The sequence below is a fragment of the Ruditapes philippinarum genome, unplaced genomic scaffold, assembly GCF_026571515.1.
Source record: "Ruditapes philippinarum isolate M1 unplaced genomic scaffold, ASM2657151v2 ctg2424_1_1_1_1, whole genome shotgun sequence".
NCBI lineage: Eukaryota > Metazoa > Mollusca > Bivalvia > Venerida > Veneridae > Ruditapes > Ruditapes philippinarum.
In genome coordinates this window covers 133,709-150,833 of record NW_026861130.1, presented here as the reverse complement: position 1 = coordinate 150,833, position 17,125 = coordinate 133,709, and the positions used below count along the sequence as shown (strand labels likewise).

General features: G+C 33.0%; 3 protein-coding genes across 3 annotated transcripts; all 3 read right to left on the bottom strand.

The window, feature by feature from the left end:
* Nucleotides 1–1,623: 1,623 nt before the first annotated feature.
* Nucleotides 1,624–5,069, bottom strand: LOC132714646 (uncharacterized). Its single transcript, XM_060697549.1, has 2 exons — nucleotides 4,125–5,069; nucleotides 1,624–2,402 (listed from the first exon to the last, which is right to left on the bottom strand). The coding sequence occupies exons 1-2, from the start codon at nucleotides 4,795–4,797 to the stop codon at nucleotides 2,065–2,067; spliced, it is 1,011 nt and encodes a 336-aa protein (XP_060553532.1). The 5' UTR covers nucleotides 4,798–5,069; the 3' UTR covers nucleotides 1,624–2,064.
* Nucleotides 5,070–6,276: 1,207 nt separating this feature from the next.
* LOC132714637 (heat shock protein 70 B2-like) lies at nucleotides 6,277–8,701 on the bottom strand. The gene has a single exon (XM_060697538.1). It carries the CDS (start codon nucleotides 8,576–8,578, stop codon nucleotides 6,659–6,661), a length of 1,920 nt encoding a protein of 639 aa, XP_060553521.1. The 5' UTR covers nucleotides 8,579–8,701; the 3' UTR covers nucleotides 6,277–6,658.
* A 4,631-nt stretch (nucleotides 8,702–13,332) lies between these two features.
* Nucleotides 13,333–15,846, bottom strand: LOC132714645 (uncharacterized). The gene is made up of 2 exons (XM_060697548.1): nucleotides 15,683–15,846; nucleotides 13,333–15,040 (listed from the first exon to the last, which is right to left on the bottom strand). The coding sequence occupies exon 2, from the start codon at nucleotides 15,017–15,019 to the stop codon at nucleotides 13,508–13,510; it is 1,512 nt and encodes a 503-aa protein (XP_060553531.1). The 5' UTR covers nucleotides 15,020–15,040; nucleotides 15,683–15,846; the 3' UTR covers nucleotides 13,333–13,507.
* Between the last annotated feature and the right edge of the window lie 1,279 nt (nucleotides 15,847–17,125).

The window sequence follows — 17,125 nt, the reverse complement described above, 5'->3', positions numbered from 1 at the left end:
GCATATCTTCTTATTTTGGTAATAATTGAAATAACAGCACATTTTAAGCAAAAAGAAAAGAAACTATAAGTCTGAAACATTCTGTCATAGCCTCCCCATCAGTACATTCAGTGCTTTGATCCTTAATAGCGACATAAATATAGGAACTATGTGGACGACAACATAGGACTGCTTATCTGATAACAGATATTTGCTTATTCCCAGGGACACTTTAGTGTCAGTGCTTCTTTAAGTTGATAATTCTTTGATTCAATTTGTTAGAAGAAAAAAGAAGGATAAAATGTATGACTGTTTCTGAGAAATATTTAAACAAATAAATATATTAGCTCATACAAATACACAGTACATTATAGTTCAATATAAATTAATAGAATAAGTAATATAAAAAGATCAAAACGTATATATTTTTATAATCTTATTTAAAATATCTTTCAAAAGTGTGAACAATATTTCAAACAAATAATTCTAGTAAATGATAACCATGCGCTTATGTTTGATTAAAATATGCGTTACATGACGTAAGTTGTCATTATATCTATGTAAAAATGCTGTATTAGCACTGAACTTGTTTAACATTTGACACCGGCCAATCGATCTCTGGACTTTTGGTAGCTCATTTTTTTTTCTATTTTGATATTGAATTTCTTTACACATCAAATGGACTGTTCCCAATCCAAAGCAATTCCATTGCACAAATAAATTCAGCAGGTTAAGTAAAATAACAGGAACAGACAATTTTCTTCTTTTAAAATTCGATCTTAATGGCGGAATGGTCTCATCTCCGTGGCGGTTTGAAATAGCGTTTCTACTGTTTATATGAAAATTTAATGCAATACATTGAACATGCAACATAAAATCCGTATTGATTGATTAATATCAAATTTAAAATCGATAGTGAAATGGAGAATAATGATGTTAAAATGGGCCAGCTGGTATGTTCCGGTTAAATTGCTTTCAATTTTATATGCTGCAGAATGATGCTGACGTGCATTTTAGAAAATTTGCTGATTTGTGGAAAAATCTACAGTTAGTATTAAAAAATTATTCAATGTTTAAAATGAAATAAACCAATGAAATGACCAACATTCAAGTTTGTTAGACGATATGCATCATTTACATGTTCAGCTCTTTAAATTACATTACACGTTAACGGACGTATATAACTTGTTTATATCAAATGAGAGACAAAATGATTCTATCATCTAAGTGTAAATTACATAATTATACATACATTGTATATCATAACCCAGGCCTAAATAACCGAGTTTCTCTGAATTGCACACTAAACATTCTGGCAGTTGCACCCTTGGGTATAAATTTGAAAAGGGAAAGTGTAAGAAATGTATATAGATAAATAAATAAATAAATAAATAAATAAGCAAATAAATAAATAAGCAAGCAGTAGCAGCAACAACAACAACAGCAGCAGCAGTAGTAACAACAACCACCATTACAACAACCACAACAAAACAACACCCTCCCCCCCCCCCAAAAAAAAAAAAAAAAAAATCATAAACAACAACAAAACAAACCAAAAACAACATCAACTGACAATATTTATATATTTATACATGGTGTATGTAGCCAAGTAGAATCTTGTGCAATTAGAATATACTTTTTTCCTTCTGACTCCAAAGTTATAGCGATATTCCTAATGATTCCTTTGAGCGAGACATATGAATACAAACCATCATATACTAGTACATTATAAATTTAATGCAGTATTTATTATCTATAATTATCAATAAGATGGCTTATAATCTGTGCATATGTATGCAGCTTCTTCGAGTATCAAAACAAGAATATACTCGTATATACCTAACAACAGATGTTCTTTATACTAGTTCTTGAATCCTGTCCTGTGACAACAACACTTTAGCTAAACTCGTGCTTATCGTACATACAATTTAATGAATTTTATTTATTCTAGGGAACATCGGAGATGCTATAAAAGTGGATACAAGAGCTTTGCACACAACGTGCCAACATTATAAAAGTTTATTTCCTTTTGATGTAAAAATTCCCATGTGGTACTCTAACCTCTGTTACGAGACAGTCAATCCGTTACGGCATTTCTGTTTTATCAATCACTGTTATAGCCGTGTTTTGCAATGGATTCGTTTTTCTGTTTAAGGAGTTCGTCATCCATTGCTTTATTTTGCAGGTGTCGGAAAAAGGATTCCTGAACGCAATCAAAAGTATAAGACAAGATGACGTTATTTCTTCAACTCTTAGGACTGACTGTAGAACCCACCAATCCCAGGCGTTAACGTATGTGACGTCACTATAAATACCAAATTTACTGCATGCAGCGTAAAGGTGGGTTACGGCAATAGAAAATGCTATGATTGCACCAAACCCAGATATTCTTATGAGTCGCAACATTTTCTTGTTTTCTGCGGCTGAAAATATATAAACATAAATGTCGATTGTTATAAAATTACTATGAGTTTTAGTGTCTTTATTGGTCTCCTCGTGTCATCTTAGTATGATAGGTAAAATATAAAGATGAATGTTGAGGGGGGTATAAATACGTATGCACATGAGCAAAAGAAACGTCATAACGCACCGAAGCGAACATACGATAAATCGATGACACGACGAGACGATAAATCGAAGCAAAGTGACGTTAATTCGGTGCAAAGTAACGATACTCCCATGCACCGAAGTGACGATACGATCTATAGCGATATCACAACGAGGCGATACGCTGATGTGACGATACGATAAGATGATGCGACAAAGCAATTGCACGGTGCGAATGATACGATGTAAAGGGTGTTTTTTTGCGATGTCCCGTCGCCTCCGCGCGTCCAGTCGCCGTATCACTTTGTTTATCGGAGTGTTACGTTGATGCGAAGAAACGATGGCCCAATGGAACACCGTACTTAACTGATAAACAATCATCTAACAATAAGGTCAGGAAATTATTCATCCTGTTTAAGTAGCATTTAAAATATATACGTTAATTGATTTAACTCATCCTGAACATAATTGAATTGCTAGTAAGAAGTGTTAAACTAGTAAATAATAATGATAATATAGTTGTTCCGGTCTATCAACCACGAAATCGGCTTTGATTAATAAATATTGTCTCGGTCACATTTTATCTGCTAATTTCCGTGTAATATGACAAATGTCTTATTATGTATATCAAATATCAAAGATAATATTGCATTTTATAAGTAACTGTATCACGCAACACAAAATTTGCCTTCAATATGCTAGCTCTCACTAATGATCTTGGGGGAAAAACCTCACACTTTCTTAGAAATGTTTTAATGAGTTTAAAATGTAATGTCTCAGCAACCGTATTCGCTTATTCATTTATTTCATTTTGATTTCCTATAAAACATAGTTATTGCTTTATTTTCATCCCGTGGTGCTCGTTTCGGCCATAGAATTGCACTGTTTTCCGTTTCTATTGCATAAATGATTTTTTGCCTTATTTTCACATTTCTGCGTCACTAGATTTGAGGGTAATTTATTTTTGGATTTTCGTATCGTACCGTCACTTTCGGCGTATTGTCTTGTCGCTTCGGCGTATCGTTTCGTATAGAGAAGCGTTTTAAATCTGCTTGGCAATACGAAGAAATGATTGTCCTAACGGTACACCGTAGTGAAGTGATCAAAACTTTATATACACTTGTTTAAAATGTTCATACTATTATTCATTATTTTTATAAATTTATTTCATGGGAATGTTATGGAAAACCTCATTAAAACACATTTCTATCAATTAAAAGTTCTATGGTGAAATTATTTTCATTTAATTCTAAACAATTCGCAAAAAGGAATGTATATATAGCAAACTTTTCATATGTCTTCAAAGCAAAAAAATAAGTTTTCTGTGAAACAAATCAAGTGTAGCAAAATATCAATTAAATATATCATGCATTAACCACCGTAGTATCTAGTTCTTGACGATTGTATTTGTGTTTCCATTCCATGGATTTTATTGGGAAAATATCATTTAAAATCTGTGTTTTGATTTTAACATATCTTAAAAAAGATGCAAGGAGAACAAAATTATGTAATAGTAGTAGGTTTTTTTGTTGTGCGATATTTTGCAAAATTTGCAAATTTTTCTGTAACTGAAAAAAATTAAGATGCTATTTTCTTACCACTTATTACGCCTGTGACGCATTTCCGGTGGAGGGATACCGCCGTGTATAAATATCCGGCGGACAACGATGTCCCGTATAGTATAAATAGTGACTGACAAAACATCAACATGGGTTTGCAGGAGCTCTCACTCAGTATACAAATAACGTCAGAGAGTACAACGATAACAAAATGGCAGGCAGTAAATACCAAAAGCACTGAGAGTTTTTGAAAAAGAGGAGGTCCTAATGTCATTTTCGTCGTATCTAAAAACACCAAAAGTAGCACACTGAATGACGCCGTCAATCCTGGAAGTGCAAATGACCACATCATGTGAAACACTGTATCATTGATGGTATCAGATGTTTGATACGGGTTGATGAACATAACTAATGACCGTAATAGGGTAAAATAAAGTAAGAGACATTGTAACGTGAACGTCAACGTCCCTTGTTTTAACAAACGTTTATCCCGTAAATAAACAACCATACTCATTGCTGTAAATATTGCTATTAACATAAAAGCCGTTGCGACAATGTAAACATGCAAATGCCATGCTGGTCCCCACTGATCGAAAGCAGTTGACCAATTAGGTTCCGGTTCTGTGTTACTACTTCCGGTGATTTCTGATTCAGCCTCACTTTCCGGTTCCGGCTCCGGCTCTACTTCTGGCTCTGCTTCCGGTTCGGCCATTCAACTGTCACTCACGTTCACAATATGCAAGAAGTATAACTCACAATTTAAACAATCCCGAATACATTACAGTTCAATTAAATTTTCTTATCTAAAATGAATTTATTTTCTCTCAATAGTTTTTGAAGAAAAAGAGTCGTATAAGATCGAACAAGATTTTTTTCAGTCTGCTATTTAATTCTGAAAGATTAAAAACGTATTGCCTCGCCGCCAGCTAAATTGTAATTGATCACCAATAAGCGAGACAGGAGTTTAGAGAAAATGTAGCCAGTATTAACTCCTACTATTTCATATGTCAATTGAGTGTATCCAGAAAGATGTCATTTTCTGATATGGATTCATTGGTTAAAATTGATAACACTATCTGTAACATAGGTCTTGTTAACTATTGCATATATTGTGAATATAAAAATAATTACTTATGAACCCATTGAATTCGGTATTAAATAATCAACTTTAGGCTAGCTTAGAGACATATATAATATATATAAAGTGTCCGCTCGTGGTTGCAATATATTGCTCCTAGTAGCATTTCAGGTCCACCAACTCATTTAAACCATGGCTGTTACTTCCCCAGATAATAATAATAATAATAATAATAATAATAATAATAATAATAAATTAAATAATAATAATAATAATAATAAATAATAATAATAATAATAATAATAATAATAATGATACTGTGATGATGATGATGATGATGATGATGATGATAATAATAATAATAATAATTATAAAAATAACTAAAGCAATTGAAACTCAGATAAATCATAAATAAGAAAGCGGCCGAAATTTGATACTTCAAAAAGTATTAGACTGTGTCAATAAACTGATACGATTAGCTAATCTACGACGGGTATAATAATATAATTTGATACAAGTGATATTTTATAGCAATTATTAAAGGCATATTATCTGTTTTATATGATTTTACAATTTTGAATATTTTGACTGCCAGACGGATTTATTTACGTAGTGTAATAACTGCGGAAATGGAAAATACACAGACTCTCGGGTTATGTCGGTCGTCTCCTGGAAAAAGTTCGTAGGAAAATGGAGAGAATGGACGTTCAACCTATATACCAGTTTAAGTTGGACCATACATTTCCCTCTTCATTTTCGCAGTTATATTAATAAGTTGATATATCTCATGCTTTAGTTTATATACAGTAAAGTTAATAATCTTATTGTCGAACAACAAATGCATCATGATATACGTTATAAGCATTAAAATTACAAAGTCTTGTCACATAAGATTCAATTATTGAAGTATTGTTTTGAGAAGCAGTGAAGAAAAACTTTCAGATGACCATATAATATTATCTGGTCCTTTATATTTATATGATTGGACAATAACTGCTTATCATCAATTTTAATGTTTTATTTAAGTCACTACATAGGTATTTATGGAAACTCTCTCCATTACAATACCTGTACATTGGATAATTTGAACAAATAACAATTAATACAATCAAATGCAAGTTTATCAAAGTTTATTTATGTATGTCTGAAGTTTACAAAATAAATAATCATATTTCAAAAATAAGATATATACACAAATATTTACAGTTAATGCACAAAACATGTACAATGAAGGACTAGTTATCAAATTCTTTTTTCATTACATTGTTGTAAATTATTATCATTAAAAAAGTAAGCATATAATTGTTCAGTACATTGATACTGCTTCAAATAAATTAACATTTATAATCAATGTTTTAAGCATTACATAAATTGTATAGCACTATTTTTACAACAATACAGTTTTACATCACATTTTTACAACGATATTACAAAATAATTAAAAGTCTTTAATGTCTAAAAAGGATTGAAATGTCTATAAAATAGAATTATTCATTTAATCGACTTCCTCAACAGTTGGTCCACCATGTCCGGCTCCGGCGTTCTGTGAGCCCCCATACTGTTGTTGACCTTGATTTCTTCCTCCGTGAAGTTTAACCATAATTGGTGATATTTTCTTCTGGATTTCCTCAAGTTTGTATTCGAACTCCTCTTTCTCGGCTGTTGTATTACTGTCCAACCATTTCACACATTCTTCGCACGTGTGTTTCACAGTTTCTTTTTCATCAGACGACAATTTATCGTCTGAAACTTCTGATACAGACTGTTTCACACTGAACACATATGCTTCGAGTTTATTTCGTGCATCCACTCTCTGTCTTTGTTTCTCGTCCTCTTCACGATATTTTTCTGCTTCATTCACCATTCTGTCAATATCATCTTTTGAAAGCCGACCTCGCTCATTCTTTATCGTAATTTTGTTCATTTTATTGTTACTCTTGTCTTGAGCAGAAACATTCAAAGTTCCATTAGCGTCAATATCGAAAGTCACCTCAATTTGTGGTACTCCACGTGGTGCTGGTGGAATTCCGGTGAGGTCAAAGCGTCCTAGTAAATTATTGTCCTTTGTCATTGCTCTTTCACCTTCAAACACCTGAATACTGACTGCTGGTTGATTGTCAGAATATGTTGTAAAAATCTGAGACGCTTTCGTCGGAATCTTGGTATTCCGTTCAATGATTTTTGTCATAACACCACCTGCTGTTTCAATACCAAGTGAAAGAGGAGCAACATCGACTAGAAGAACATCTTTGATTGCTTCTGATGTATCACCAGACAATATGGCTGCCTGGACAGCAGCGCCGTATGCTACAGCCTCGTCAGGGTTGATAGATTTGTTCAGTTCCTTACCATTCATAAAGTCCTGTAACAGTTTCTGAATCTTTGGAATTCTTGTTGATCCACCAACAAGAACAACTTCATGTATCTTAGATTTATCAAGCTTAGCATCACGGAGAGCTTTTTCTACCGGTTCCATAGTTGCCCGAAACAGGTCGGAACACAATTCCTCGAACCTTGCTCTCGTTATTTTTGTATAAAAGTCAATGCCTTCAAACAGAGAGTCAATTTCGATATTTGCTTCGGCACTGCTAGACAATGTTCTCTTTGCTCGCTCACATGCCGTCCTCAATCGACGCAAACTTCGTGAATTTTTACTAATGTCCTTTTTATTTTTACGTTTAAACTCCTCAACAAAGTGGTTGACCATTCTGTTATCAAAATCCTCACCTCCAAGATGTGTATCTCCTGCTGTAGATCTCACTTCGAAAATAGATCCTTCATCAATTGTAAGAATTGACACATCAAATGTTCCTCCTCCAAGGTCAAATATTAACACATTCTTTTCATCGTTTAAGTTTTTATCAAGTCCATACGCTAAAGCAGCGGCCGTCGGCTCGTTGATAATTCTCATAACATTAAGTCCAGCAATTGCCCCGGCGTCTTTAGTGGCAAGTCTTTGAGCGTCATTGAAATAAGCTGGAACTGTAACGACAGCGTTTTTAATTTTCTGACCAAGATATGCCTCTGCAGTTTCCTTCATTTTTGTAAGAACCATTGAACTAATTTCTTCCGGTGCAAAAGTTTTATTTTCTCCTTTGTACTCCGCTCGGATTTTCGGTTTGCCTCCCTCGTTGACGATCTTGAACGGCCAGTGTTTGGCATCATTCTGAACGCTCGGATCATCGAACTTGCGACCTATCAGTCGTTTTGCATCAAAGACCGTGTTTGCCGGGTTCATCGCAGCTTGATTCATGGCTGCATCACCAATTAATCTCTCGGAGTCTGTGAACGCGACGTAGCTAGGTGTGGTCCTGTTGCCCTGGTCATTTGCGATGATTTCCACTTTCCCGTGCTGGAATACCCCAACACAAGAATATGTGGTTCCGAGATCTATTCCTATCGCTGGCGCACTCATACTGTTTTAATTTGCCTTAATATATAAAGTTTGTATCAAGCAATGTAACTCTATATATAATCCTGTAGTTGCAATTTTATTTTCACAGTTTATTTATTTTCTCAAGTCTTAATTTTAACTTTGTTTGTTTGGGCGCTTCTTTACTTGCTTATATATAGTTTTTGATTATTCGAGATTTTTCTCGATAAAATTACTGTTCAGCTAAAAAAAGCCCGTAGAATATTCTAGTACAAAGAAGAATAATCCATACGACCTTACGCGCTTAATAATCCAAGGGAGACAAACGCTACTTATAAGTTTAGTTTGCGACTATTTTTTGAGTTATATGGTTGCACTTTCCTAAATGATCATTTTGCCATGTTTTTCAATTTTAATCTTATTAGTGTTTGTAATGATATTGATACAGTATTTAGTTGACTACATTATTTACATCTGACAGTAGTTAAATTGTAATGCCATTTTTAAATATATATGATATAAATGCAAACATGTCTCATATCAAAGTACATGTGTACTTACAGTGGCGTAGCTGCCTACTGTACGCTTTCATTAAAGTGATAAAATAAATAGAATTAGTTTGTCTACCCGTATTTTGTAAACATATTTATATGTAGTACAAAATATACGAGAAAATATGGAGGCATGCCCTAAAGTCCTCATAGAAGTTGGGATATAATAAATTATAATAAATTCTGTATATAGATGGATCCAAACGTATAGTTTTATTAAGCCTAGGGGCCTACAGATACCGCAATGGAGTTTGTGAAATATACAAAAAACAACAACAAAATCATTTACTTTTATTACAGCTTGGTAAAGGCTATATAATTTTAGAAAACGATGGTTACGAAATTTGTACAACAATAATTCTTGTTGAAACCCCGTTTTCACCTTCAAGACGATTCAGTTGTAAACAAAACTTCGGCACCCTTTGTTTAAAGAAACAATATGTCTAAGCCCTCAGAAACAAATAAAATTTTAATTCTTAAGAAAGGGCAAACATGAATTTAATAAACAATAAAAGTAGCAAAGTGTAAACAAATTAGTATTTAGACATTTATACAAAATACTAATTCACTATAATTGTACTTATTGCCAAAGAAACAACAGATGTAAAAGATAGTTTAGGTAATTGGCTAATGAGTAATTCGTTTGATACTATAGAGGTATACCAAAGATAAAAAACTTTAAAGAAATAAAACTATTTGTTCAAGCATAATGTGCCTTTAACGAAGATAATGAAAAAAAAATCGGGAACTCATATAGGAGTCAAACAGGGCATTTTAATTACCTCGTGACCTCGAGATAAAACAATGGAGTAAAAAAGAATAATAAAACACAAGGTTAGAATGTGACCACGAGATAATGGAGAACAACAACAATAACGACGACAACAACAACAACAACAATAATAACAATAACAACAACAAAAAATTAAATCGTGGTCACGAGATATGCCTGGTAAAAAAAGAAACAAAAAGAAAACCTGCATGTTTATAAATATTGCTTTAAACTTGTTGAGTATTTTAATAAGTTTGATCTAAACTTTTTTTTCAAATTTTCATATCATGAAATTGCTTGCTCCGTTCGATTATTTATTTTTGTTGTTTATATTGATATTGTTCACTGCTGTTGAATACTAGTACTGGAAACCTCTGACGTATACTAAAGAGAAAATTAAAACATCTTGTCAATTTTAAACTTTCTATATAAAAATAAGTGCGATAAGTGATGATATTAGCAGATCTCCTCTTAACCTCAGTTGTGAAGCTAGCGTGTAGTTAGCTTGAACTTTTCCCCCCTCTTTCACCCACAAGCCTACCGGAACTGGTGTAATACAACTGATCGATATGTGAAAATATGGTCGTGTTAGTGTTTAACCCCCGATTCCCTGTTCGAGTGAATTGAACTATTATCAGACTCTCTGTTAAATTTCAAGTGTTCATAAGTTTTGAGATCTTTTTAATTTAACAAACAAGTTGCTTTTGAAATATCTAGCTTTGTAAATCAAACATGCATTATCTCTTGGACATACATTTACTTACAATTAATTGTAGTTCATCATCATAAGATAATTGATATGAAATGTAAATATGTAATTTCATGTGTTACATCACGGTGATAGGGCGTTTACCACAACTTTCCGCGCAACGTCAAAATATCAATTGTTTAAGTACTCCATCGAATTTTTGAAACAATTTAACAATTTGATCTTTCCATGTGGGGTTTATCCGTTTGAATAAGTTCGAAAAAAATCTATATAGATACCATTGCACTTACCTAACTGGTATTATTTACATAGACCAGACCTTCAGAAGTTTTCCATAAAATAACATATGATTATAACAGCAACATAACATAACAGCAGGTCAATTAACAATTACTTATAAAGTATGGTGCAAATGAAAACGGTTCCAGTATATATCGGTCAAACGGAAAAAGAATGCGGTGTTTGAATTCAGTGTTGTACGGTGCTCCAATATTCGAGTCAATAGGCCTTTTTTCAACATATATTCCCTAAAATTTACAATAGAAACACACAATTTTGTATGGAATTGAATTTATGCCTAACCATAATGTATACACGAGCTCGTAAGGTCATAGAACAAATACATCGTCGTTTTAACACATGTTTTTTTGACAAGTACGAGTCATGTTGAGGTAACACGATCTTTCTTCGAAGTATGTAATTTTTTGTGAATTGTGTTGTGCTAGATTAACGATAAATTGTTTCAAAAATTCGATGGAGTACTTAAACAATTGGAATAATTTTTCAATGTCCAGCAGTAAGATATTTTGTAAGCTATTACCTGCAGTTTGGTTATCCCGCCCAGAAATATACGGTGTCACGGTCAGAAGTATGATATTTTGACGTTGCGCGGAAAAGTTGTGGTAAACGCTCTATCACCGTGTATATTGTAAATTGTATATATGTGTATATGTGATGATGTACTTATTGTACAAGTCATGAATAAAATTGTTCTGTTCTGTTCTGTTCTGTTAAATTTCAACAGGTATTGACTGATACAAAATATTTCAAAATGAAATGGTGATTCAATTTGACGACTGTCCAACTAACATTTGCTTTATTTAAAGTAAAAGTCGACTACATTTCGGCATCGATTCTACTATTGAACCATTAAAGTTGCAAGCATCCAATTTAGCAATATTTCAAGAACACACTGGCCATAGCTTTCGCAGAAGCAGTGGGTCCATCACAGCGGCGGTGGTGTATTCGACGCAGAAGCGGTGGATAAAATATGGCCGTTTGCTGTTGTCGGTAAGTATATGACTGAATTTTGTTTTATGTTTTAATGTTTTACTTGAAACACTCAGTGAGACTGGAGCCCACATAAGTACTCTTTCAACCTATTACACGCACACGGTGCAATTCATATATTTCAATTCTACTGAGTTTATTACATGTATTATGTTTACAGTGTAGCAAGGAATAGTTTTGCATATTTTGTCCTCGTTTTGGTACTTTACGTGGATAAAATGCTCCGTTTGCGATGTGCAAATTATTATAGTTTCTTTGCTCACTTTACAACATTTTAATTTTGAATACATTTTCAAAATTTTCATAAAAATAAGCATGAATCTGGAGGCATGCCGCTTAAATAATGTCATTGTATTATATCTTGATATACTATTTATAGAACTCTATCTGACGCTGTCTTGACTAAAAATGAAAATAAATGTCCGCGAACTGCATAAAACAGTAAGTATACTGTCAGACTAATGTTCTTTTCGAACTTTGACGACATTTCTTTTTATTACATACTGAGGTGCACGCGCTCTATTTGACAATTATTTCGTTGTACAATGTACATATGTTAAGTTGTTAATTTAGCACATACATAAAAAAACGTCTCATATAGAACAACCGAGGAAAATAACATGAATTTCATCAGATTTTACCAAAGGCACACCATTGTTACAATAATTTACAAAATTAATACATTTACATACACTATATAGTCACACGATAAAAAAAGAATGCGAACAACTTAAAGAAATAAGAAATAAAAAAAAGAAATAGAAAAATATAGTGCCACATAATTATGTTTAATTTGATATAAGGCACATTATGCCTCAGAAATGAATAAATGGTTCATTCTTAAGAAAAGGCAAACATGAGTTTTATAGGGTTTGCCAAAAAAAAATTGTTAGCAACTATATATTATATTACAATTGTGAAATAAAGAAGAAAAAAACAACTTAGGTACCAGAATGATTGTTTAACACTGGTTGTACCGCATAGTAGGAATGTGACTTATGGTGATCGTGCGTTTATGACGGCAGTCCCCAAAATCTGGAATGCCCTATATACCTAGAACACTTAAAAGCTGTGAAACTCTACCCGAGTTTAAGAGAGCACTTAAAACTCGCTTATTTAAGAGGTTCATTTGGACTGATTATTTTTTAATTTCGCTTTTTAACAATTCTTTAAGTCTTACCTGTATTTTTTTTATGTGGGTTTTCATAACTTTTTAAACTACATTTGAATTGAATTTGTGACTCGAGCAATATCGATGTTTTATTTTTTTTTAATATTGGATCATTTATTTGGTTATACTGTACAGTACTTTTGAACGTGTTAATAATAATAATAATAATAATAATAATAATAATAATAATAATAATAATAATTTATAATAATAATAAAAGAAAGAAACAGAGAATAACAGTTGTGTTGTCTGTCTGAGAAGAAAAAGGGCCCACTTTTGATAACCCTCGCTTTTTATTACGTATTCATGAATGTGTACAACGTCTACATAGGCGCAATTAAACAAGAACATTTTGTTATATAAAGTAACAATTTTTTTTTGCCAGATTTAAGCAAAATCATCTTGGCAGAAGAAGTTAACTACAAAAGAAAAATAATTTAGTCCAAGTATAGTTTATTACTAATGAACTGTCATGATATCAAACAGTCGTGAAAATAGGTAACTCCTTATACCACTGTTGCTTTGGTGCGTAATAATTCCTAATAATTGTTGTTTGTGCACAGAGTGGACATCTAATACCAAAGTCAAGCTCCATTTTGTACAGGTATGTAATCAAACATCTTGTATGTATTGAATGACAACAAGATAACCCCCTTGCCTCTGCTCCAGGCAAATCTTCAAGACATATCGGACAGGACTCCGGTGGTTCTTCAACAATATAAGCAGTGTTGTGGTTTCCTGTATACCTGTTATCTCTTTTAAAATGTTTTTCTGTATTGGAATCAGAGTTTTCATTTTGCTTCTCGTTTAATGAATCAACAAATTCCGTATTTGGGTCACGCGGCCGACGTGTAGGCCATGGATTGGCTTGATTGAAATGATAATTAGCATTTTGGGGATGATCGTTAGGTTTTCTTTTCATGTTTATACTTTCTTCTGATGAAAACTTATCATGATTAGAAATATCGGAATGCTTTCTCATTTCCTGTGAACTACCTTTACTCTTTGGTCTTTCATTTGAAGGGTGTTTTGGTGATTTCTTAAACCATATCGGTACCTCTTCAAAGATCTGTTCCGTATAAGGTCTAGGGGTATTGTCTTTTGACTTTCTTTTACTTTTTGATTTTGGTACTTGAGGTTTATCAGATTTATTTGTATTGACACTTAGTTTTATTTCATTATCATTTGTTATTTCTATATTAACATCCTTTCCTAGCATTTTATTACCACAGTGTCGCCGTCCTATCACTGTTTCATTTTCTTTAGAATCAGCAAGTTTGAAACTCATTTCCCAATTCTCATTGTATCGTTTGAGACGCTCTAAATTGTCACTCCGGTGTCTTTTTATCAATTCTTCTGAGCTTCGGGTTCTTCTCGGTCTGCGGGCATTATTTTGTCTCTTTCTTTCCTTTGCATCGAAACTCTGAGAGTGGAAAAGTCTCTGGTTCCTGAATTCAGATCTCGGAGGCTCTTCTATGTCTCTCAGTTTTGTAAAAGAAGAATGTATAGATTTAGGCTGGTGTGACCTGTTAGTATCTACAGATGCTCTGCTTTTATTAGACCGAAGGCTAGATTGTTTAACTCTTGGGATAGGTTGGACATGACTCGCCTCTTGTGTGTGAGCCCAATGAGTGTTTTCATTTTCAGCTGCTTCGAGGTTAACTATCGAATGTGGGATATAAGTTTTTGTAAACAAAAATCGCCAACATTGTACCATCCAACTCGGAATCCACCATGGTCGCGTGACTTCGTCGGCACGTGCACAAAGCGTGCAAAGATTTTGCTTGCAATCAAGACAGCGTTTACTGGCGCGATTTCTTTCCTGTCTTAGCCAACATTTGTCACAAAGCAATGGCGCTGATCTCTGACTGCCATTTTGTGAAGAAACCGACCGTCGCCGTACAGAATCTGCGTCGGAATCCGTGTTTTCAAGAAGAGTATAGCTGTACCGGCTTGGTGTTCTGTTTCGGAACGTTTGAAATGCAGCCATTCCAATTATGTCTCGGAAACTCTGCATTAATTAATACAATAGATTTTGAGAATTTTTTTTTTATCAAGCCCGTATTTAATCAAGATAAGTTCAAAACAAAATGGACACAATGTATATAGATATTCAAGGTTTTCCTATAAAAACAGGATTTGTTTTTATCGAGTGGTATGAAAATAAATATTTCACGAGTGGCAGAACCCAAGATAAAAAAAATCATGTATTGATAGAAAAAACTTGAATTTTCTGTTTATTCTCTTATTTAAGCTTATGATTAGAAAGAATTCACTTTTAATTTTGTGCACTGACTGAATTTAGAAGAAAGTAGTCCCCCAAGACAACAGTGAAAATACAAAAATATGCTTCACTGCTATGAAAAATGATTTTTTACAGTGAAATTACGGAAAATGAAAACACGCAATTTATTTATTAATATTTCTCAATATTTCATTTATAAATATATAATTAATTTATTTTACATATTATTAACATTTAAAAATAATTATCGTAAAATTCAATCTGGTAACGTCCTTAATTTTAGTGCTATATGTTTTTGTTGTTTATTTTAAGAATCTTTACTTGCTTTAAATACTGCTAATGCAATTTAAACTGTTTAAATATTTTGAAATTATCAACAACAAAAAACAAACAGAAATAATTTATTACCTCGAAATTTAAGTTCCCGTTGTTTCATGTTTCACCTAAAAGTGAACAAAAAATGCACTGTAGCTAAGATAGGCAGGCTGTATTTTACCTAACGTTTCATTTCATATCATCACGTGAGTTATGTCCACTGTCTACACCAAACATAGGACGTTGTCCAAAAGTCAAACAAAAAGCATGACCGAAAACAAGCACGGTTTTGTATATACCAGTACAGAAAATGTATTTACTGTGTCAATAACATTTTCGCTTTAACTTTTGTAGCACTGTCGTAGATTGTTTTACTTGTATATATAATTATGCTTATATTACTTGTATATATAATTATGCTAATATAACCAAGTCATTGTTGTCACAAATATATTTATGTATTTGTTTATGTCGATGTGCTGTATATGAAAATAACTGAATAAACTTTCTGTTCTGTTCTGTATGTCTGAATGTGAATGTAGAACAAACACATAAAGCACGAGAAAGGGAGGCTGGTCGTTTAATTGTGACATTTCAGGGTTTTCTTTGAAATTTCGATAGTGCACACCAGCATACTAATTAGAACTGTATCTTCTACTCTCAGGACCTTCCAATTCTGCACGTTTTTTTTATAATTACGGACATCTTTTATCAACAACATTTTTGCCATTTTAATGGTGATAACGTAAACAATTAATAAAAATATCCCCCCAAACATCAAATAATTCTGACAAGAACCGTTCTATGACGTTCTTATATCTTTAATGCTACGTTCTGTGGTCCATTTCATATATAATGCTAAACTGCAACGAACACTTACAGGTGGTTATACACGAAAACTGGACAGAAAAAAATATGATCCAACATGGAAAATATTGCCCGAGGGGACAGCCACTAATTGACTTCGCGGGTTACATGATATGGGTTGGTCACATTTTGTGATATAAGTATGAAGTCAGATAAATGAAGCAAACAAATTGACCAATTAATCATTTAACACTTAAAACAGAAAAAAAAATATGTAAACATGCGTAATCTTTTTTGTTTATATCGTGTGCCGCTTCGATTTCTCGCTTGTCAAATTATGTGACATTCCTCATAACAATACTGAATAATGTCACCGACACATTTCAAGAGGCAACATCCGGCTCTTAAGACTTCATAATAAGATATACTTACATACCATTCTAAGAAATTATTAGAATCCTGTGACCTCATGTTTATTATTCATTTCACAAGCTCTTAGCTTGACCCATATTTTATTTTTCTGAAACGTTGATCTAAAAACAATAGCACTGCGACGGATGACGTCATCTAGCAAATTAATAAATTGCTACAGTATAACACTCACTTCAGCGCACGTGCAAAAAATATTACGCAACATGCATGATATGTTGGCAAAGTATTTCACCTTACATTTTTCAAGTTCTTAGTCATGTAAGGTTGAATATCAACATTCGTCATGAAAATAAATAA

Bases quoted from the DNA above. Each gene is read 5' to 3' on its own strand.
- LOC132714646 (XM_060697549.1), bottom strand. From the start codon at position 4,797: ATGGCCGAACCGGAAGCAGAGCCAGAAGTAGAGCCGGAGCCGGAACCG. The intron at 2,403-4,124 runs GTAAGAAAATAG...ATATATTTTCAG, and splicing joins CGTCACAGGCGTAATAAGTG to CCGCAGAAAACAAGAAAATG.
- LOC132714637 (XM_060697538.1), bottom strand. From the start codon at position 8,578: ATGAGTGCGCCAGCGATAGGAATAGATCTCGGAACCACATATTCTTGT.
- LOC132714645 (XM_060697548.1), bottom strand. From the start codon at position 15,019: ATGGCTGCATTTCAAACGTTCCGAAACAGAACACCAAGCCGGTACAGC.